Source organism: Zootoca vivipara, chromosome 1 (genome assembly GCF_963506605.1).
Source record: "Zootoca vivipara chromosome 1, rZooViv1.1, whole genome shotgun sequence".
Lineage (NCBI taxonomy): Eukaryota > Metazoa > Chordata > Lepidosauria > Squamata > Lacertidae > Zootoca > Zootoca vivipara.
Window position 1 is genome coordinate 118,379,240 of NC_083276.1, and position 23,844 is coordinate 118,403,083.

The 23,844-nt window shown below is 46.4% G+C and overlaps 1 protein-coding gene across 1 annotated transcript in view; it reads right to left on the minus strand.

Annotated features, from left to right (window-relative positions):
- Positions 1 to 23,844, minus strand: part of TFPI (tissue factor pathway inhibitor) — a 72,386-nt gene that overhangs the window by 13,516 nt on the left and 35,026 nt on the right. The window contains exons 3-4 of the mRNA XM_035113228.2: positions 12,889 to 13,017; positions 746 to 946 (exon numbers count right to left, since the gene is read on the minus strand). Of these exons, the coding sequence (XP_034969119.1) occupies positions 746 to 946; positions 12,889 to 13,017 (330 nt within the window). The remainder of the gene's footprint in view (positions 1 to 745; positions 947 to 12,888; positions 13,018 to 23,844) is intronic.

Here is a 23,844-nt window from a genome sequence, read left to right on the forward strand (position 1 = left end):
TCATCTCGCTTTATTGGCCGAGGGAGCCGGCGTACAGCTTCCAGGTCATCTGGCGAACCAGAGCAGCACACGGAAATGCCGTTTATACTTTGCTAAAGTATTAAGATCAAAAACTACGCATGTAAGAGTCAGCTGTAGGCAGTGGAGTCTGGTGCTCATTAGGACTGGTAGGGTGAAAGGCAGGGAGGCCCACAGTAGGTGGCGACAGAGGACGCAGCTAGCTGTGCCAGAGCCAGCAAGAGGGAGAGGCACTAATTCTGCTTCCCTGTTGAGTTCTACAAAGGCAACACTGAGGAAGCTGACAGCTAGTTGTCACCCTCTAGACCAATGGTTTTCAACCCTTGTACCATGGCACACTAGTGTCCCTTGAATGATGGTCAGGGGTGCCATGGGCAACTCCGGCCTCTGTCCCTCTTTCCTTCCCTCCCTCCTCTGGTGCCCTCTGATGCAAACAACATGGTAGTCAGTCCTGCCATTTGAAAACCTGCTGCTCCCATTGGCTGCCTCCAATACTAGACATGAAGTTATTTGTTTACTTATGAAAAAAGTCTCCTGGAAGTGCTAACATGCAATCGACCGTGTTAAAATCTAGGGGGAAAGGGAAGAGGGGAGGGAAGAGGGAGAAAAGCAAACTCAGGCACCAATTCATAAAGTGAAATAACATTTCCTACAAGGATCTGATGGGAGGAGAATGTGCTGCATTTAACCTAAAGAAAGAGAGAAATGGAGGAGGACATGTACTGACCTGGTACTATGCACTTTAACTGGCATTCCTCTAGAGTCAGAAAGTTGTTTTCATTGCCTTCGCATCCCCCATAGTTAAAGATTTCACACTGGCGGGTTTGGATGTCAAAGTGATACCGGACATGCAATGCTTTGCAGGGCCCGCCATCCGCTTTGAAGGCACAGATGGACATGCCCAGTTTCAGGGGGGGCCAAGCAGGACCTGGAGGAAGGTGAAGGAAAGCTCAGCATATCACAATCCACTTATAAATGCCATTTTCAACTCCTCGAAAGATTCCATCAGCGGTGTCTCCGAAAATGTTTACACATCACTTGAGAAGACAGGCGAACTAATGCCAGCGTACTGGAAGAAGCAAAGATCACCAGTGTGGAAGCAATGATTCTTCAACATCAACTTCATTGGACTGGTCATGTTGTGTGGATGCCTGATGATTGTCTTCCAAAGCAACTACTCTATTCTGAACTTAAAAATTGAAAGCGTAATGCTGGTGGTCAACAAAAGAGGTTTATGTCAACACAAGGCAAATCTAAAAAAAATGTAGTATAAACACCGACAACTGGGAAACATTGACCTGTGAGCGCTCCACTTGGAGAACAGCCTTTACCAAAGATGTCGTGGACTTTGAAAATGCTCAAACTCAGGACGAAAGAGAGAAACGTGCTAAGAGGAAGGCATGCTTGGCAAACCCTCACTGTGATCAACTCCTGCCCGGAAACCTAAGTCCCCACTGTGGAAGGACGTGGGGATCCAGAATTGGCCTCCACAGTCACTTACAAACAAACCGTTAAGACTGTGTTCATGGAAGGCAATCTTACTCAGCTACGAGTGATCGCCAAAGAAGAGAAGATCCCCAAGACATAATGAATCACCTTATTACATTTGTGACCCACCTTTTTCTGCCAGGAGTTCTACGATGGTGTACATGGCTCTCCCTTCCTCAATTAATCCCCACCACAACCCTGTGAGGTAGTTTAGGCTGAGAGGCCGTGACTGGCCCAAGGTCAACCAGTGAGCTTCATGGCCCAGTGAGGATCTGAACCTTGGTCTCCCAGGTCCTAGCTATAATAACCACTGGAATTGGTCAGTATAGTTAACAGCCACATAGGTTCCCAACGGACAAGCTCACAATGACAAGGATGAGTTGGAAGATCTCGTTTGCATGCTTAATGAGAGAGGCAGCACCTACGATGAACCACACAACTGAATTATTTCCCAGATGGCCAAACAGAAAACTCTGTAAAATATCCTCACTTGACTTCTGGTTTTGCTTATTCTATACATATGCCTCTTTTGTAAGGAATTGATTAGAACATCTGGTTTTGGGATTTGCACTCAGTAACCCACGTCAGCCCCTTTTGATCTGCTCCGATTTCTGCCAGCATTAGGGAACCTCATGCCTGGTCGGAGGAATTTGATAGGCTGTGTCCCGTTGGTGGATCAATAGGCACCACTGAAACGATTAAAAAGCAACAACCCAACGAACATCAGTTATATGTGGATTGAGAAATCTCTGCTTGTCCTACATATCTGCTCTGAAAAGAGATTGTCAGGCATGCTCCAAGATTTATTTCCTGAGGGTGGGGGTGGAATGGAATTGGGTCTGGAGCAGATCAGATCTTCCTGATGTGGGATGGAGAAACTGCTACCCAAATGGCAATGGTAGTGGGAGAATCGAAATGCCACATGGCACGCAAATCCCTGATGGGCCCCGAAATTGTGATCAAACATGCAATATATAGCGGTAGGGTATTCCCTCCTGGTTATTCTACCGCTGATAGGTAAGAGACAGAACTGGGTGATCCAGTCATGCTACGCAAAACAGTGAAATATAGCTCAGCATTTGTGGATTACATTAGACAGTGTGACACCAATTCCAGTATTTTTAAACTGTTTTTATATGTGGAATTGTTTTTCAACATTTGTATTGTTTTTATACCCGGAAATGTTTTTTTAAAAAATTGTTTTATATATCGAGCCTGTTTTTACTTGTTTTAGCACTTTTCCTGTTGGATAGTTGCAACCGTTTTCTTTGTTTCAAGATTGCCCATTTCATTGACGTAACCTGCCCTGGGGCCTTCTGCTTAAGGGAAGGGAAGAAATGTGACAAATAAGAAATTATACAAATGACACCTTGGGCTCTAAATGCACGTCTGTTTTTCTTGAAGGGGGCTACGAATATGTTAAATGTGCTACATCGTCCCTGAAGGCCAATGAGCACAAAATGTTCTCCAGAGGGCAGCATCGGCCCAGAAAATAACGCACCAGGGAGTCATAAATTCAACGGACTCACTGGAACATACAGATCTAAAGCCAACTCCCACAGTTTTTGCAGTTTCCTAGTAAGAAGCTGACAAATTGATACAGAACTAAGTTTTTAAAAAGCCAATTTGGGGATTAAAGGTAAAGGTAAAGGGACCCCTGACCGACTCTGGGGTTGCGCGCTCATCTCGCATTATTGGCCGAGGGAGCCGGCGTATAGCTTCCAGGTCATGTGGCCAGCATGACAAAGCCGTTTCTGGCAAACCAGAGCAGCACACGGAAACGCCATTTACCTTCCCTCTTGGAGCGGTACCTATTTATCTATTTGCATTTTGACCTGCTTTCGAACTGCTAGGTTGGCAGGAGCTGGGACCGAGCAACGGGAGCTCACCCCGTCACAGGGATTCGAACCGCCGACCTTCTGATCAGCAACCCCTAGGCTCAGTGGTTTAACCCACAGCGCCACCTGGGTCCCCAATTGGGGGATTAGGCGTAGTTTAAAAGGAAGCAGCTGCTCTTACACCTTAGAAATTTCCTCCTTTACAGTTTTGTGAAGGCAGCGTTCTGTGGGCGCACCCTTCAAATAAAAAAATCTGCAAGAACTTTACAGAACTGCATTATTATTATTATTATTATTATTATTATTATTATTATTATTATTTATTTTTTATACTGCCCTATACCCACAGGTCTTATGGCAGTTCGCAAGGTAAGATCACACCATAAAACCACAAAATACATAACACAAATAAAAACAAGAACAACTTAATAATCCCCCCCCTCCCCAGCACATTTTAAAAGGGCAATGGGTGTCAATCAGCCAAAGGCCTGGTTGCAGAGGAAAGCTTTTGCCTAGTATCTAAAGATCTATAATGATAGCACCAGGCAAGCCTCCCTGGGGAGAGCATTCCACAGATGGGGCGCCAGTGCGGTAAAGGCCCATTCTCGTGTTGCCACCCTCCGAGCCTCTCGAACCTTTTAATTGTTCTCTGAGATGCGGAGGGAGGAAAAAGGAAAACCGGGACGTTCCGGGATCAAATCTGAAACTGGGGTACCTTCTGTAATTCTGGGACTGTCCCTGGGAAATAGGGAGACTTGGAGGGTATGGTACCAGGAGTGGTGGTGGGGAGCTAGCTGAGATAGTGGGGAGTGTTGTGTGGTGCAAGCACATAACTGCAGGAGCACTGCAATGGCTCTGCTGGTGTGTCTGCACCACACTGGCCATGCTGCTGTTTTCCCCTTGCACTCCTAGTAAACAGCAGTGACACCCTTGCTGGGAAGTCGGGTAAGTTCAGGCATAGGCAAACTCGGCCCTCCAGATGTTTTGGGACTGCAATTCCCATCATTCCTAGCTAACAGGACCAGTGGTCAGGGATGATGGGTGTTCTAGTCCCAAAACATCTGGAGGGCTGAGGTTTGGGGATGCCTGCACTAAACCATGGTTTAGAGTTATGTGCAAACACAGCCAATGCGTAGTCTGCTTACTGAGCTGATATATTGCAGTTGTTGCTTTCGTATTTTACATTTTGTTTCAGTGTCTAGCTTTTTTTAAAAAAAAGTTGTATATTTTTTATTCTCATGGGTAAGTGCCTCCACCCAACTATGCTGTCCGCTACTCAGTAAATAACTTCAGGGCCCTATCCCTAAGCCATAGTACCTTTGAGCTGTTGCTAGATATGGCTGCCAATTTTCATTCTTTTTCTTTAAAAACTAACACGCCGACCGCAGATGCGTTTGGGACTGATGCCCAACAATTACTCTTATTTTTTTTAAAAAAAGCATTAATTAGAATGTTCCACCAAATAAAAATAAATAAAAGAGGTAAAGGGTTCTATAAGCCTTCCAGAACTTGCAGCCCAAGAGCACCTCGTTTTGAGATGCAGCAATATATCTTCATCTCTTACGTAGCAATCACTATTTCTTCCATGCTTGAGTTATTTCCAGCGTACCCAGAATTCTAGGACGCAGCGAGCATGCTGAAAAGATAGCTCACCCCCCAAAAAAACCCAGTCTGAGATTGCTTTTGCAATTCAGTGGAGGCTAAACCATTAAACTATTTATAACATTCGTCTTCGTCAATTTGAATCCCTGGTGTAAGACATGGTCTCTGTGGGACTTATTAGGACCAGCATTCTAGCTCTGCCTTGTTTCTGCCAACGTACATGCTTGATTTTCAGTTTGTGAAGCTGTGGCTGTTTCCCTTCCTCACGATTTACACACTTTCTGCCTAACTTCTCCCTATGGATTCCAACAAATCTAAACCCACACATGCATAGCAGCCAACACTTCCATAGCAATAAAAGCCACACAGGGCCATGAGAAACCAGCAAGAAACTGGGTGGCTCTCTAAATGTTGCTGTTGTGGTTTTAAAAAATATGTCCTACCCACTCTGAGGACTGAGCTTAAAATGGTGTCTCATGAAGTCATCTGGAAGTAACTGCTGCTTCAGTTTGCAGAACCTATTCTGCTTCTGTTAGTCATGGGAAAGCTCCCAGAGAAATTAGCTGCAAAGAGGAAAAAAACATGGGCCATTTCAGGAATCACTGGGGACCCACTCGCATGATCCCCACCCCGCCCCCAGCCCAGGGAACAAAGGCCTGGACAATTGCTTGCGTGCAACTTAAAAATGAAGTAGATTTGTAATTTAGTCTTGAGAGTACATGACATCAGCTGCCAATTATCCTATGTTGTTGTTGTTTAGTTGTTTAGTCGTGTCCGACTCTTCGTGACCCCATGGACCATAGCACGCCAGGCACTCCTGTCTTGCACTGCCTCCCGCAGTTTGGTCAAACTCATGTTCGTAGCTTCGAGAACACTGTCCAACCATCTCATCCTCTGTCGTCCCCTTCTCCTAGTGCCCTCAATCTTTCCCAACATCAGGGTCTTTTCCAAGGATTCTTCTCTTCTCATGAGGTGGCCAAAGTATTGGAGCCTCAGCTTCACGATCTGTCCTTCCAGGGAGCACTCAGGGCTGATTTCCTTAAGAATGGATAGGTTTGATGGATCAATGCCTTGTCGTGGCGAAGGGGCTTGAATAACTCAGAGAAGCTATGAGCTATGCCATGCAGGGCCACCCAAGATGGACAGGTCATAGTGGAGAGTTTTGATTAAACGTGATCCACCTGGAGAAGGAACTGGCAAGCCACTCCAGTATCCCTGCCAAGGATACTCCAGTATCCCTGCCCTGTTGCCTAGCAACCCTCCACTGCCTAGCAACCCTCCTGTTGCCTAGCAACCATTCTGTTGCCTAGCAACCATTCTGTTGCCTAGCAACAGCCCCGTTGCCTAGCAACAACCCCATTGCCTAGCAACAATTATGTTGCCTAGCAACAGTCCATTGCCTAGCAACCGTCCTGTTGCCTAGTAACCCTCCGTTGCCTAGCAACCATTCTGTTGCCTAGCAACCCTCTGTCGTCTAGCAACCATCCTGCTGCCTAGCAACCGTCCTGTTGCCTAGCAACCATTCTGTTGCCTAGCAACCATCCTGCTGCCTAGCAACCGTCCTGTTGCCTAGCAACCCTCCACTGCCTAGCAACCATCCTGTTGCCTAGCAACCATCCTGTTGCCTAGCAACAGCCCCGTTGCCTAGCAACCGCCCGTTGCCTAGCAACAGCCACGTTGCCTAGCAACCATTCTGTTGCCCAGCAACCCTCCATTGCCTAGCAACCGCCCTGTTGCCTAGCAACAATTCTGTTGCCTAGAAACAGTCCATTGCCTAGCAACCATCCTGTTGCCTAGCAACCGTCCTGCTGCCTAGTAACCATCCTGCTGCCTAGCAACCGTCCTGCTGCCTAGCAACTGCCCATTGCCTAGCAACTGCCCGTTGCCGAGCAACCCTCCGTTGCCTAGCAACCCTCCGTTGCCTAGCAACCATTCTGTTGCCTAGCAACAGCCCCATTGCCTAGCAACAGTCCATTGCCTAGCAACCCTCCACTGCCTAGCAACAGTCCACTGCCTAGCAACCCTCCACTCCCTAGCAACCGTCCTGTTGCCTAGCAACCATTCTGTTGCCTAGCAACAGCCCCGTTGCCTAGCAACAGCCCTGTTGCCTAGCAACCACCCGTTGCCTAGCAACTGCCTTGTTGCCTAGCAACCGCCCGTTGCCTAGCAACCAACCATTGCCTAGCAACCGTCTTGTTGCCTAGCAACCATTATGTTGCCTAGCAACAGCCCCGTTGCCTAGCAACAGCCCTGTTGCCTAGCAACAATTCTGTTGCCTAGCAGCTGCCTTGTTGCCTAGCAACCGTCTCGTTGCCTAGCAACCCCCCATCGACTAGCAACCCCGTTGCCTAGCGACCGCCCGTTGCCGAGCAACCCTCCGTTGCCTAGCAACAGTCCCATTGCCTAGCAACCATTCTGTTGTCCAGCAACCCTCTGTCGCCTAGCAACCATTCTGTTGCCTAGCAACAGCCACGTTGCCTAGCAACAGTCCATTGCCTAGCAAACATCCTGTTGCGTAGCAACCGTTCTGCTGCCCAGCAACCCTCCACTGCCTAGCAACCACCCTCCGTTGCCTAGCAACCATTCTGTTGCCTAGCAACTGCCTTGTTGCCTAGCAACCCGCCTAGCAACTGCCCTGTTGCCTAGCAACCGTCCCGTTGCCTAGCAACCCTCCACTGCCTAGCAACCATCCTGTTGCCTAGCAACAGCCCCGTTGCCTAGCAACTGCCTTGTTGCCTAGCAACCGCCCGTTGCCTAGCAACCATTCTGTTGCCTAGCAACAGCCCCGTTGCCTAGCAACTGCCTTGTTGCCTAGCAACCGCCCGTTGCCTAGCAACCATTCTGTTGCCTAGCAACAGCCCCGTTGCCTACCAACAGTCCATTGCCTAGCAACCTTCCTGTTGCCTAGCAACAGTCCATTGCCTAGCACCAGTACTGTTGCCTAGCAACCGCCCATTCTTACGGTATGTATTTTTCTTTTTTCTTTTCTTTTTCTCAATATAAAAGTTATATAACACTACTTTCATATGAATGTATCTCAGTTTCTTTTTCTTTTAATATTACCTTCATATGAATGTATTTTAATGTTTCTTTTTCTTTTAAACTAATGTTGCATTGTAATAAATGAAATGAGATTAAAAAAATAAAAAAAATAATGGGTGTGTGTATTTTTTTGCTTGTAAGGCAGACGCAATTTCCGGTGCCGCTCGGTGAGTCCCCGTGCCGTGCCGGTTTAGCACAGCGTGTGGGGGACTCGTTGAGTGGGCGGCTCAGTTTGGGGGGCGGCTTGTGGGCTAGTAAAATTGTCTTTGTGGGCCGCATCCAGCCCATGGGCCACACGTTACCAACCCCTGGTATAAACAATAACATGATGATGGTGGTGGTGGTGATGATGATTTATTGAATTTATACCGTATACCCGCCCTATACTTGGAGGTCTCAGTTATTATATAAGGATCACCTACCAGTTATGGAATAGGAAGCTAGCTCATTTGGTGGCTTCCTGTGTGCTAATAGTTCACAAACAACCATAAAATTTGAAAGCATTGTTATCACCTCATTCGGTTCCCAGAGGAAGGGGGAGCCCCTCAGTTACCCTGGGACCCTGGCAAGCTGATATTATTGCTGTTGTGCTGAAAAAAGTTCCGGAGCCGCACTGTCTTCATTCTTCACACATTGTACCATGGACTAAAAAAAAGGGGGGGGGGTAAAGGTAAAGGACCCCTGGACGGTTAAGTCCAGTCAAGTGTGACTGCAGGGTTGCGACGCTCATCTTGCTTTCAGGCAGACAGCTTTCCGCTTCTGGTGCAACGGAACACCGTGACGGGAACCAGAGCGCACGGAAATGCCATTTTCCTTCCTGCCACTGCGGTACCTATTGATCTACTTGCACTGGTGTGCTTTCGAACTGCTAGGTTGGCAGAAGCTGGGACTGAGCAACGGGAGCTCACCCCGTTGCATGGATTCGAACTGCCAACCTTCTGATCGGCAAGCCCAAAGGGCTCAGTGGTTTAGAGCACAGCGCTATCTGTGTCCACTGACTATACACAGCACAGTTGATGAAATATAATATAGAGGGTCCATTGTATTGGAACTTATGGCAGAATGCTGAAAAGTAGACTTTACACGTGGCTGTCACAAGAAAAGCAGCCTCACATCTCCTCTGCCCCTCTCTTTTGAGAATGTCTAATAAAGCAAAACTACCCAGCCAAAGCAAATCTCTTTCCAGAATGCAATTTAATTCTGCATGTCCATTTGTGTACAACAGGCTTTAGAGTTGGAACAATTGGTTTCAAATGGGTACGAGTCGCTAGGTCTTTTTGTGGTCTGTTCTTCTGTCGGCTAGCTGCTTCTTTTATAGGAAGGACTATTCCTATGTATATGCATTCTGTGCGGCTGTTTCCAAATACATTTTGCTGATGAACTTTATTAAGGGAAAACAGCTTGTCACGCAGAGAGAAGATGGCCTTCTCCTTTGTCCCCTCCATCAGTTTGATTTGATAACTTGCCAGCCACCCAGGCAGACTCTGCTGAAAGCTTTTCCTGTTAGATGAGCCCAATTGTCAAACTGCAATGCTATTACTTAACAGGCCTTCCCATTTTCAAGAAAAGGGCATTTCGACTGCTGTGACTCATTCCCTTTGGGAAATGCAGCTGCGGGGGGCGGGGAATAAAGGTAGCCGGACAGATCTAGCATCTCAGTGCTTTCTTTGTAACATACAAAATAACGTGCACCCAGGAATTTTTGTTTTAAAAAAGCATGCCTATTTTGTGGCTTTGGGCTTTATCCTCAGTGCCATTTGATAGTAATTGTCTATCTTTTGCTGGTTTTTTTTTTTTTTTTTTTTGGTTCAGATTAGGGACAGAGGAATCAACCTATTTCCATTCCATGTCGATTTCACATGTGCTTATTCATAAGTCTGTTCCATCTTATTTCTACATTAATTTGTGATTAAAAATAAAATTACTTAAATGTCGTTAAATTTTAACAGAAAATATGTACACACAGGTCTTGCTATCCAAACGCTCGTTGTATGAAAATTCACTTATCCAAACACGAGGAATTAGCACCCAAATCTTGCTATATTCACAGCAGATTCCGATATCTCAACAGCCAGACCTGTGCGTAGTACTGTAAACAAATAAGCAGCTTTTAACAAGCCCTACTTGGGGGTGTTTTACTGGGGAGGGGGAGAGATAACAATAAGAGAGCATTTTTTCTTTCCTCGTTTTCCTTTTGCAAGGTTTCAGAGGGTTTCCCCGGGCTTTCTTTTTTTTGGGGGGGGGGTCATTTTGGGGTGAGAATTCCATGACCAGGAATACATTAGAAATGTTCCCATTGGAATAAATGGAAATCATCAACTCGCTATGTGAACACTTGCCGGAAAAATGATTCTCGGAGAATGCATTGTGTTCAGATAGCAAGACCTGTGTGCATCTCATTTTACATATTTCTAAACGTATGATTAACCATTTGGGTACATTTTTAACGTGCCAATAATAATTCCATCACAAAATTCAGAGAAGTGCATGATCCAAAGGTTGTTCTGATCTGTGCCGTTAGTCCAAGATGTGTGCATTTGGTCAGTTGACTTGAAAATGTGGACCAAACAAAATTCTCCTCCATCCCTAGCTCAAATTAACAAGGTTTTAGTACAGTCGTACCTCGGACCTCGAAGGCAAAGTGGTGCACCTTCCCCCTTCCTCCGACGGCTTGGGAGTCGCGGGCTGGAAGCATGCTGAATGTCACCTACCTCAGCGATGACACCGGGGTGGTCCGCTCTTCCCCCCCGCACCACCATTCCTATGCCTCTGGGCATCATGAATCCTAAGAAACACCGAAGCTGCCTTATACTGAGTCAAACTAGTTGGTCTACCAAGCTCAGTATTGTCTATGTTGGCTGGCGGTAACTCTCCGGGGTTTTAGACAGGGTTCTATTCAATTCTTTCCTGGGTTGTTGTTTAGTCGTGTCCGACTCTTTGTGACCCCATGGACCATAGCACGCCAGGCACTCCTGTCTTCCACTGCCTCCCGCAGTTTGGTCAAACTCATGTTTGTAGCTTCGAGAACACTGTCCAACCATCTCGTCCTCTGTTGTCCCTTTCTCCTAGCGCCCTCAATCTTTCCCAACATCAGGGTCTTTTCCAAGGATTCTTCTCTTTCCTGGGTAGGCCAGGAATTGAAATGGAGACCTTCTGCATGCCAAGCATGTGCTCTGCCACTGAACTGCAGATCTGCTCCTTGGTGGAGCAAGTTGGTTGCAACTAATTTGAAGTCCTGCTGCTGAGGACTAGCTTTAGCTTGGTTATGCCTTGGAGTGTTTCCTCATTTTTACATTGACTTCTGAAGGCCTCTTCAATATTAGCCACAATATACACATTCACTCATGCGAAGGCCCACAACAGCCCTTTTGGGCTGCTGGAAGAAATCAGAACAGTGGTTAGAAAGACTGCCCATTTGTCAATTCTGGAGTTTTGCTGCCCTGAAGCCTTAATTCTGTGATTGTCTGGACACCTAGTCAAGAAACAGTTTCTTGGGTCTGATTCTCCCACCCAAAAACAGCAGCCTGTGATGTTTTCTGTTTGTGTAAAAATTGCAGAATGGTGACCTGAGCTTTTCCAGCAAGGCAGCTGTCTATGTTTCAAAGACAAAGTAAGACACCCACCATATGTAGATCATCAGCACAAAATTAAGCTGATGGAATTAGCTACCACCAGCTGCAATGATGGATACCAACTTGGGATCGTGTGTGTGGTACAACGGTTAGAGTGTGGGGCTAGGACCTGTGAGACCAGAGTTCGAATCCCCACTTGGCCATGAAACTCACTGGTTGACCTTGGGCCAGTCGCCATCTCTCAGCCTAACCTACCTCATAGGGTTGATGTAAGGATGAAATTGGGAGGAGAACCATGTACACCACCTTGAACTCCACGGAAGAAAAGTGGTATATAAATTTTAACATAAATATCAAAACAATGTGAAAATGAATTCTATATCATTTACAGACTTGAAAAGAGCAAGTGAATGAATGGACTAGATGGCTGGTCTAGATCAGTGTTTCCCAACCTTGTGCCTCCAGATGTTTTGGGACTACAACTCCCATCATCCCTAGCTAGCAAGACCAGTGGTCAGGAATGATGGGAATTGTAGTCCGAAAACAGCTGGAGGCACAAGGTTGGGAAACACTGGTCTAGATGACAATTTGGGTCCCTCTAAACTCTGTGTTCTATGAATACCAATCATACACACTTGACTGCTTTTCAAACCACAAACTGCAGCAATTTCCGCTTCCTTTTTCCATTTTCCGTCAGATTTCTCTGACACCCCTACTGGAGAATTGCAAGTTCCCTGTACGTGCTCCAGCCTCAAAAACAACTCACCCAGCTGCTATCCTATTCGGATAGCAAACTAAATGCTCTTTGTGCCACATGCCCTTTTGTCTTTTAAAAATGGCAGAGCTGTTGAGAGGCAGCCGGGGCGGGGGTGATCCGCTGTGCGCTACGGCGGTGGGGCGATCTGTGGTGTGTGGCGGCGGCAGCTTGAGCCGCCGTGCACGGGGGCAGCAGGGGCAGCCCCCTGCGGTGTGCCTTTTGTAACCCCCCCTCAGAGATGACACCCGGGGTAGACCGCCCCCACCCTCTCTCCCTACACCTCTGCCGAGAGGCCTGGAGGATTGCAGCTCAGGGGTCTCAAGTTCCACATCCTTCCTTAGTAAGCTAATAATGTTGCGGTTCGGAAGAAGTAGAGGGCCTGCCACATGCTGGTCTACACAATCTCGGCTGCCACGCTTTCTGTCGAGCAGAAAAGTGCAGAAAGGAATGGCTCGTGCAAACAGACTGCTCAAATATGAGGGGAAACGGAAGAAAGCCACAAAGTTTATGTGCAACTTGCCATGCTAAACAGGGGTGCTTTATTTCAATGCGCTGTAGTCAGATCTCTTACCGACAACCTCTCCATATTCCTCCTCCTCCTCCTCCTCTGAAGGTGCAGTCCCATGACATGGCCTGTTGCTGGACAGAAGATACAAGATGGCGGCTAGGAATACATCGGCTCTCATTCTGCTCGCCTTTCCTGAATAAAGCAAAAGAAAACATGATGCTGGAGAATGTGATGCGTTTGAAACCCAAATTTGTTTTGAAATACCACATTTTGTTCTAATGGCCTTGGACAAGCCATTGACTCTCAGCTTAGCCAGAATTATCTCCTAGTATAGCAATGAGGACATGCCAGGGGTGAGGAACCTTGACCCACCCCCAGGATAAAGAAAGATGCAAGAGGATAGCTCTACGTCCTCCAAGGAATGAGTGCCTTCTAAGGAAGTGTTTCATTCTTCCTCACAGTGATACTTTCCTTCCCTGAAACCTGCCTTCTCCCTGACACCAGGAGAGTTATCTTTGTGGGAATGGGGCACAGCTATAATGTCCCTGAAGGTCTCACCCATCACTGGATCTTCCTTCCTTCCTTTTTCCATGTCTGCCACCTTAGCCTTAGGGGAACTAATTTGTTCCCAGAGAGCCAGGAGCTCGTGGCACCTTCAACACACCCACGACCTCTGTCTAACAGGGTGATAGTTGTACATGTGGCTAGAACTTCAGGGCTGTTTCCTTTATCCTAGGCCTAGGACCCTCGTACTTACTGGATCGCCTCTCCTGGTATGCCCTGCAGAGGACCCTAAGGTCCATGAATAACCATAGTTTAGAGGTCCCGGGCCCTAAGGAAGTCAGACTATCCTCCATCAGGGCCAGGGCCTTTTCAGTGATGGCACCGACCTGGTGGAATGCTCTGTCCCATGAGACTAGGGCCCTGCAGGACTTGATCTCCTTCCGCAGGGCCTGTAAGACAGTTATTCCGCCTGGCCTTCAATTTAGCCTGATCCCCCATTCCTTTTTTCCCTTCCCATTTTTATGAAGAAACCCTTCTGGGTCCCCACATTAAAATTCTTCCCTGGTCTCCTTGCTGGCCTTAGCAGGACTAACTTGGGCAGTTAGCCCTGGCGATGATACATTGATGTTGTATTTTATGCTGTTTTAAGCCGTTTTTTAAGTTGTTTTAATCAACATTTTATATTTGTTGTTAGCCGCCCTGAGCCCGGTTTCTAAACTGGGAAGGGCAGGCTATTAATAAAAAATTGTTATCATTATCATTATTATCATCTGCCTGTGCCATTCCCAGGAGGAATCTTGAAACCTCTGAATAGCGGGCCCTGAGCTTCTGAAATGATGCCAATGCAAAGTCACTGGAATGGCACTTCCCCAGTGTTTATTTTTATCTTAAAGAGGGGAAGGGGCAAAAACAAGACAAAGGTTATTTCTTGCCCTGCTTTCCAGGTATTGTCACCACACAGTTTGTCGAGATGCCACGGGGAGTGCTGCAAAATGCAAACACATCCGGTCCGTTGTGCTTGTGCTCACGCTACAAAGATGTAAATTTAAATCTCAAATGAGGCATGTGTACTGAGCAACTGGCCTCTCATTCATCCTGAAGTCATGGTTGAAGTGAGTGTAGCTGCCTGCCATCCAACTTCTTAAACTAGGGCACGTGTTGACATTGCCAGGAGTACATACTTCCTTGGCAGGCCTTCCCTCGTTGTTCAGTAAATGGCTCAGGCAGCCAAGAAAGGAAGCATCTATTTCACTCTTTGAATCGAGCCCAAGGAACACACACAACAAACCCCAACCTCAGACAGCGAGTCCATTCACTTCAAACAGCAGCCCTGTTCTTGACTTCCAAGAGAAGCGCTATAGATTTGGCTACTTCAGAGATGGCTGGATCAAAGTGCGGATCGGCTGGCCCTAATAATGAGGAGAGTGAGGCTGCCACCCCAGGCAGCAGATTGGGGGGTGGGGGGTGGGCAGACAGGAGCTTACCTTCCAAGTCCCGGACTGCAGAATCCGGGACTGGTAGCCGTGTGACACCGGAAGTTGCATCGACGTAACTTCCGGTGTTGCTTTGCCCTTCTATGGGCACCAAAAATGGCCGCCGCCGGCTTCGAAAATCGCTTGTACGCATGTCAGGAAGTGCGCCAACGCAACTTCCGGTGTCGCTCTGCCCATCTATGGGCACCAAAAATGGCCGCCGCCGACACCGGAAGTCGCGTCCATTTTTGGTGCCCATAGAAGGGCAAATCAGAAAGAAAAAAATGGCCACCGGCAGGAGAAAATAACGGAGAAAAACGGGAGACGAAGTGATATGGGGGACCACCAGGAAAAGGTAAGTAGCTATGGACAGAAGGCATGAGGTGGGCAGAACTGTGTGTGACAGCCAGCCTGTCCTGTGTCCTCTAAACTAGCCCTCGGGTGCAATGGAGGACCTCCCCCATCACCAGCAACGCACGTTTGCTAGATAGGCACATGATAGGAGTTGAAGCTCACAGAGTTTTCCTGTAAGTTTGCTAGAGAGAACTCTGACACCCACTCCTCCTGAAATGGGGGCCATAGCCCTGTATAATAAAATGATTCCTGAAATAACTGGATTTTCACTTTTGGGAATATGGCAACCCTAATATATAATCTCTTCACTTGCCTGGGCTCTTCCTTTTTTCCTTTTCTCTCTTTCATCTCATTCCAGCCATGTAGAACATATGCTAAGTCTGAGCCACAGCTCAGACTTCATTTTAAACTAGACAAGTATGTCTTTGTAACTGGGTTATCATGTTAAGCCTGCCTGAAGAAAGCTGCTGTATCCGTTACTCTTCAACAGGTATTCTGAGTAAATGTTAGTTTTACTTTTTACAAGATGGTTTGTGTCAGGTTTGGACTAGATGATCCTCAGGGTCCCTTCAAATTCTATGATTCTATGATGGTTTTAAGAGTTCCGAAACAGGAAAGTTGCCTTCACTTTTGTGCTCTAACTTTCTTCAGAAATACCCACTTAACTTACCTTTTTTATTTTAAGAAAGAATCTGGGCCCCCTGCTGACATGGGGCCTGGCACATACCCCCAGTACCTCCTTGTGGGAGGCCATGAGCATAGATATACACTGAATTTCCTAGATCAGTGGCATGGTTAACCCATGGTTCCCCAGACAGTTGGGCACCAACTTCCATCAGCCTGAGCCAACATGGCCAATGGTTGATGGGAGAGGAAGTGTGACAGGAAGTCCAACTCTAGGCTGCCTTCCTGCAAACCTAAGTCTTTTATTGCAGGGGTGGCCAACTCCCAAGAGACTACGATTTAGTCACAGTTAAAAACTGGCAGTGATCTACCCCCATTTTGGGGTGCTGGGCAAAGACGTTGAGTACATTTTAGAAAGGAAAGCACTGTTTTTTGGGGGTGCAGGTCAAAGTTGTTGAGCATTTTTAGGGAGAAGGAAAGCCCTTTTTTGAGGTGCAGGACAAAGATGTTGAGCTTCTTTTTAGGGGAGCCGAAGTTGTTGAGCTTCTTCGGGGGAAGCTGGTGATCTACCGGTGATCTACTACAGATGTCCAGTGATCTACCAGTGGATCACGATCTACCTGTTGGACATGCCTGTTTTATTGCATACTTTCATTTGCTCACAATTTCTCCAAAGAGCTTTTAGTCATAAAGTAAATGACTTGATCAAATGTCTAGACCACACATTGCTACAGTTGAAGCATTTGACACCAATCATACTGAGCTCCAATGTAAGATTATCTTCTATTATTCTATAGTTTCAGGATCTCACTAAGTCAGCTCTGGTTTCAAAAGAAATATTCTGGGAACAAGTATTCCTAAGTATCTAATTAGGAGCAGAATTAAACTCTCCACCAATGGAACACTGTACTGCCTTAATTTTAAGAAATGCATATGTTAAACCCAAACTGCTCCCTAGGAGATTTCTGATAATAACCAGCAGAATAATTGAAGAGAACATTACTCGTGCAGCTTAAGAAGCAGAAACAGATAATGAAATAACATTTGCGAGCAGCAACAATTTTTAAAAAGTGAATGGCTTGTGCAATATTAATGGAATAGATCCAACACTAATTACAAGGGACAGGATTCCACAAAGAAATTGCCCAATATTTTTGTTCCCTTGAAATGCATGCCTCGCAGGGAGGTGAGTGGGAGAAGGGAGTGTTTCCACTGAAATTATTGTCTACAACTCCTCACATTACACAAGTTGGTACGGAACTTCCATTTCCCCCTCCTTCTGTATCTCAAATTCCTAAACTGTTACATCACAGGGGCAGAGAGATGAGGATGCCAGAGAGACACATTTCTCTCACTTTTCCTCTTCCCTTATGCAATACAGGACTGCTCGAGCTACAATCTGCATTCAACACGTCACAAAACTTGGATTTAAAAGCAGAGCTTGCCCTTAGGCATGATCAAAGGTTGTGGCAAAAGGCTGGTGCAGCAGGGTGTGTCTCGGGGAGGAGGCATAGCCAATGGAGAATCATAAGGGCTGGATACAGAGGTATGAAGTGCCCCACCCCTACTACAGAACTAGTTTAGACCAAATTCAGACCATGGTTTGGCATTAGGTGAGAGAGCCTTCATTTCAGGTGCTCCCTTGCCTTGCCTTCTGCCTGCATATGCTCCGAACTTTAAGTCACAGTGCAGCATGCAATTCCTGATGTGCAGACAGATTATGGTTGCCACAAACCATCCTTTATCCAATTCGGCAAACTGTCGTTTACTGTGAAAGAAGAAGTCAGGAGGATGCAACAGGACGAGGGAATGGCAAATGGGGAAGTAGGAGCCCCAGGCTTTGCTCAAAAAGCAAGCTACGGTTTAGTGTTTCATCCCAACCGACGCACTGTGTTGTCCTTTCTTTAGTCACACCTGCACAAAACCCCAAATAATCTCAAATAGATTTCATCGGGGCTTTTCTCAGCTGGAGCACAACGGAGGGGAGTTCCGGCATCTTTCCCCCTCAAACAACTTCTGGTGCTGAGCCCTGGCACAAACCAGACAACCCTTCTCCTCCTCCTTCACCCCAACCCTGACGTGACCGTGCCATTGCTCTTCCCCATGAGCAGAGGCCACTGTGGGCGACGCTGAGGCCTGCCTGCAGGCCACAGAGGCATCCCTTCTTCCTCCTCACTCCGGCCGCTGTAGCCGGAGGTGGCAGGGAAGTTTGTGGTGCTGGAGGAAGTAAGTGGGGAGAGATAAGGCGGGTGAGGGAAAGCCAAGCTGTGCTGTGAGGGGATCACCGCCAGGAAGAAGAAGGAGAGGCCTTGGGATGGCTGAGCAATGGTGGTGGGGGGTCACCCTGGTCCAGGTGCCCAGGGGTGGTGGGGGCAGTATGGCTGCGAGCTTGTGGATGGGAGACACGAGTGTGGAAAGGGCTCACAGGGTGCACAGAGGGAGGGAGGGAGGCATGGAGGTGGTGAGGGAGCAGGCCCACCACCTTTTTTTTTCTAGAAAACCCTCCCGTGGGATTTGATATGGTCAAATTTCCAAAAAGTAGAAAGGAACTGAACTGTCTGTCTTGAGGCAGAATAGTTGTAGTTTGTGAAGAAGCTGCAGTCTCTTTCTGGGATATTTAGTGCGTTGACTGAACGGTCATAAACGTTAATTCCAAACACCTCTTCCCAGAAGCACACTCTCTTGCAGTTTGCGAACAAACATGCTTAGTAATGGAACTTTTATATGCCTGTTGTCTTTGTCCATGGAATTTTCTACGCAGGGATACTGGAGTGGCTTGCCAGTTCCTTCTCCAGGTGGATCACGTTAGTCAAAACTCTCCACTATGTCCATCTTGGGTGGCCCTGCATGGCATAGCTCATAGCTTCTCTGAGTTATTCAAGCCCCTTCGCCACGGCAAGGCATTTACTTTCTTGGGCTCCTTGATCACTGCAGATGGTGACAGCAATTAAAGCTATGGTTTTCCCAGTAGTGATGTATGGAAGTGAGAGCTGGACCATAAAGAAGGCTGATTGCCGAAGAATTGATGCTTTTGAATTATGGTGCTGGAGGAGACTCTTGAGAGTCCCATGGACTGCAAGAAGATCAAACCTATCCATTCTTAAGGAAATCGCCCCTGAGTTCTCACTGGAAGGACAGATCGTGAAGCTGAGGCTTCAATACTTTGGCCACCTCATGAGAAGAGAAGAATCCTTGGAAAAGACCCTGATGTTGGGAAAGATTGAGGGCACTAGGAGAAGGGGACGACAGAGGACGAGATGGTTGGACAGTGTTCTCGAAGCTATAAACATGAGTTTGACCAAACTGCGGGAGGCAGTGCAAGACAGGAGTGCCTGGCGTGCTATGGTCCATGGGGTCACGAAGAGCCGGACATGACTAAACGACTAAACAACAACAACAATGGAACATTGAGATGTTTTCATGTCCCCTTTAAAAACCATGGCTGCCAGGAACTGAGGGGTTGCGTGGAGCTGCATCCCGAGGTTGTAAGAGGCAAAAGGGAGCCGTTCCAACAGCCATGTCCAAGCGTGAGAAGGGGAAGGGCTTCCCAGTTTCCAGGTTAAATCCCCAGCATCTCCAGGTAGGGCTGGGACTGTCACCTGTCTCAAACCCTGGAGAGCTGCTGACAGTCAGAGTAGGTAATATTGAGCAAGATGGCCTAATGGCTTGACTCAGTATAAAGCAGCTCCCTAAGTATTTCACTATCATTGCTGCTTACTTAGGTAAATTCTAGGTTGGCCAAATGTCAATCCCAGCTATCATTCATCCCCATTTTGGGTGAAATGCTGAAGAAATGTTGCCATACACTGGAAATGTAAAGAAAAAGAAGGTACCTTTATCAAATGTGGTGGACGTATAAAGTTGTTAAAAAATTCTGAGAGAGGATACATAATGAAATGAAAAAAAATGTTTAAAATAACTTTTGTTTAAAAATCAGAAGCTTTCTTATTAGGAATTACAGGTACCGAGATCCCAAAGGACCAGAAAAGATTGTTTATGTATGCGACAACAGCCGCACGGATGCTATTAGCCCAGAGATGGAAAGAAGAATCAACCCTGACCAGAGAAGAATGGCAAACCAAGATGGTGGACTATGCCAAAATGGCAAAATTAACTGGGAAGCTTAGAAATCAAGAAGGCAGGAACTTTAAAAAAGAATGGGAACAGTTTATAATTTATTTACAAGACCACTGCAAGCAGGTCAAAACATTGGCAGGATTTTAACCACACTTGTAAAGTAACGAAAATTATGGATAAAAGGATAAAAATTCGGATCAATATTGATATGCAGTTGCAAATATTATCATTACGCCCCATGGAAGTGATGGGGGGAAGTCAGGAGATTCAGAGTACAGTGGTACCTCGGTTTACAAACACAACTGGTTCTGGAAGTAGGTACTTAACCTGAAGCGAACTTTCCCATTGAAAGTAATGGAAAGTGGATTAATCCGTTCGATACTGAAAATACTCAAACCGAGGTGTACTTAAACCCAGGTATGACTGCAATCTCGACATCTGGATATGGAATTGTTATTTGTTGTTACTATATATAAAAAAGGAAATGTTGCCATTCGGCCGCCGCAAACTTTGCAAAAAAAAGCTCAACAAATTTCGTGTTCGGATTGGTGCTCTTATAGTATTGCTCCTGTATCTCTTGCTTGTAGAAAAGGCGTACAAAAAAAAGGAACACAGGTGTGTTTTCTTTTTAAAAGAAGAAAGAGGAACAGCATCTAGATGTCTCCTTACCTACATGCAGTGGGAGTGTTCCTGTGGTGTGCTGTACTTTTTCCTTTCAGACAACTTTGTTTGGATATGATTTCCATAGTAATTATACTTTTAGAGCCATTTCTTAACCCCCTCTTTAGCTTTTTGCAGGCACCCTATTGGGCAGAATGGCAAGCAAACGAGAAGGCAGCCTGTGGATTAGGAGCCAACCACGGATAAGCCTTAGCAAATGTCACAGGGTGATACTGAGTCGCGCTCTCCCAAACCCTCCCAGTTCCATTTCCTGCGCTGTCACTTTGAGTGAGTCACTTCTGCGGCTGCGGCACAAAGGATACGGGGAAAGGGCAAACAGAACGGAGATAATGGGTGAAACTGCACATGCAAAGGCTGAAGCTACAGCAAACACAGCTTACATTAAAGGTTTTTTAGAGAGCCTTGCTTGCTAAGCCTGTTTTGCCTTCACACCTCTTTTGAAAAAAGCAATAAAAACATAGCTTGGGTAGTCACTGTGTATCATCCTTAAAATGTCATTACTGTGCTCTTGCAAAGTTTATGTAGGAGAACATGTGTCCATAACCACAAGAAAAGTTAAGCCCAGCTGAAACAACCTAAGTATGATGAATGAATGCATATTTGGAATGGGGAGGGGGCTGGTTTGTACCTGTAGGCCCTGACATGTACATCCATCCAATCCTCTAATATAAACTACCTGCATTGGGTTCAGCTGGTGCCCATGTCTTCATATACGGACCTTTGATAATATCAATATCAATAATAATAATAATAATAATATTTATACCCCACCCACCTGGCTGGGTTTCCCAAGCCACTCTGGGTGGCTCCCAACAGAATATTAAAAACACAATAAAACATCAAACATTAAAAACTTCCCTAAACAGGGCTGCTTTCAGATGTTTTCTAACAGTCAGATAGTTGTTTATTTCCTTGACATCTGATGGTAGGGTGTTCCACAGGGCGGGTGCCACTACCGAGAAGGCCCTCTGCCTGGTTCCCTGCAGCTTCACTTCGCACATTGAGGGAACCGCCAGAAGGCCCTCGGAGCTGGACCTCAGTGTCCGGGCAGAACGATGGGGGTGGAGACGCTCCTTCGGGTATACTGGGCCGAGGCCATTTAGCGCTTTAAAGGTCAGCACCAACACTTTGAACTGTGCTCAGAAACGTACGTACTGGGAGCCAATGTAGGTCTTTAAGGACCAGTGTTATGTGGTCTCGGGGGCCACTCCCAGTAGCCAGTCTAGCTGCCCGCATTCTGGACTAGTTGGAGAGGAGAGGGGGCAACTTTAGCCGATTCCTTCTCCTCCTGTAGCTCCAGCACTTTCCTCCAAAAACAAAAATACCACCTCTAGAAAGTGGGGGAATACATCAGAACAAGGTAGAAAGTGGCATAGATGTAGTTCCATACAGGGAGACTCCTATATGATCCTATCCATGCCTTAAGATATTTCAAGAAAGCTTCGACTTGGAACACCCCCCCCTTTGGAGGGGGAGATACAAGAGCTGTCTGAGGGACAGAGAATTCTTAAAAAAAAATGGGATCACCCCCCTCTTCGAGGGGGAAGAGCAAGAGCTGCTTGAGTGGCAGAAAGCACACAAGAAACGCAATGGGCAAGCAAGATGGGATCATCGGGGGGAGGACAGAGACATTTGGGTGTCAAAATATGTTTAAAAGGGGGAGGGATGAAGGAGGAAGGAATATATTCTGTATTAGGATGGATAAGAAGGTTTGAAAACTGGATTGTTGACTCTGGACATTGCTGGAATTGAAGGGAATAGCCGTGAATGAGGGAGGAGGAGGAAAAATTGAGAATAAAGGTTAAATTAAAGATTGGGAAAGTAAAAAGGAATTAAAATATAAGGAAGTCCTTGGAAGGAAATTGAGGCAAGGGAGGGAAATTGTTTTAAGTTAGTTAAAATTAGGATGTAATAGTAATTGGACACATTAGAAAATTAGTTTGGGCAAGAGGATTTGGGATGGTTGGGTGTCTCCCCCCTCTTGTTGGTCTCCCTCGGGCTGGGAGCTTCTGGTGGCAGGGGGGGCTTCAGGGCTGGGGGGGCAGAGGGAGGGGAGGGACTCAATTGGATAAAGAATCATCCCCTTGCCTCCTTTTGCCCTCCGGGACTCTTCGTGGCAGGGGGAGTCCTGGAGGTTGGGGGAGGGAGGGCATGAGAAATGGGAATAAAAGAGAAGTTAATAAAGATTTTGGATGGTATATGAATATATGATTGAAAGGTTGGAAATAGAATGAGGATAATGATAAGAAAACTGTTAAATGAGATTTAAAATGAAAATCAGATAGGGGGGAGATCGGGGAAGCCTACATATAAACAATGTTTATGGAAAATGATTAGTTAGTAATTTTTATTATTATTATTTTTTTTCCTGTACTTTTTCTTCTTCTTTTTTTCTTTTTCTAGTTTTTGTTTTTCATTTTTTTTGAGGGGGGATTAAGTGTGGATAGATGATGGGATGGATACTCACTTTCATCTCTCCTGCCAACCTGGAGTCTCTTGGTGGCAGAGGGGGGTTCCGGGAGTGGGAGGGAGGGGTGGGTAGAAATTCAATCACAAATTGAACCACTGTCGACTGCCCGCTTTTCGGGGGATCCTCTTGTGGGAGGGGAGGGCCCGTGGAGGGGGGACAGAAGTAGGTGGAAAATTGGTTATGTATTTTTCTTTATTATGCAAAATCAATAAAATATTAAAAAAAAATAGAAAGTGGCATAGATGTAGTTCCATACAGGGAGACTCCTATATGATCCTATCCATGCCTTAAGATATTTCAAGAAAGCTCTCCTCAGCATACCGCTGTTGAATAGGATTTCCCTGGGATTTCAAAGGCGGAATTGACATCCTTGGGGAATTTCTGAAAGGCGGCACTTTGGGGGTTTCCTGAAAAATAGCACAACAACAACGGGACATCCTGGTTTTTACTTTTTGAAATATGGCAACCCTACTGTTGAGGAAGTGTATTATGCGGTTGCCCATGATAGAGTTGCCCCTGTAATGGCACCCCATATGTGGAATGCCCTCCTCTTCAAAGCACACTTGACCCTCCTGCAATTGACTTAAGTGAAGACTTACTCATTTCCCCCCACAGATTTTGAGGGGTTTATTAGTCAGTTTACCAAAGGTGTCATAGGCTTTGAAGACGCTCGAACTTGGGACGAAAGGGAGAAACACGCTAAGAGGAAGGCACGCTTGGCAAACCCTCACCATGATCAAACCTATGTCCCCACAGTGGAAGGATGTGTGGATCCAGAATTGGCCTCCACAGTCACTTACGGTAAAGGTAAAGGGACCCCTGACCATTAGGTCCAGT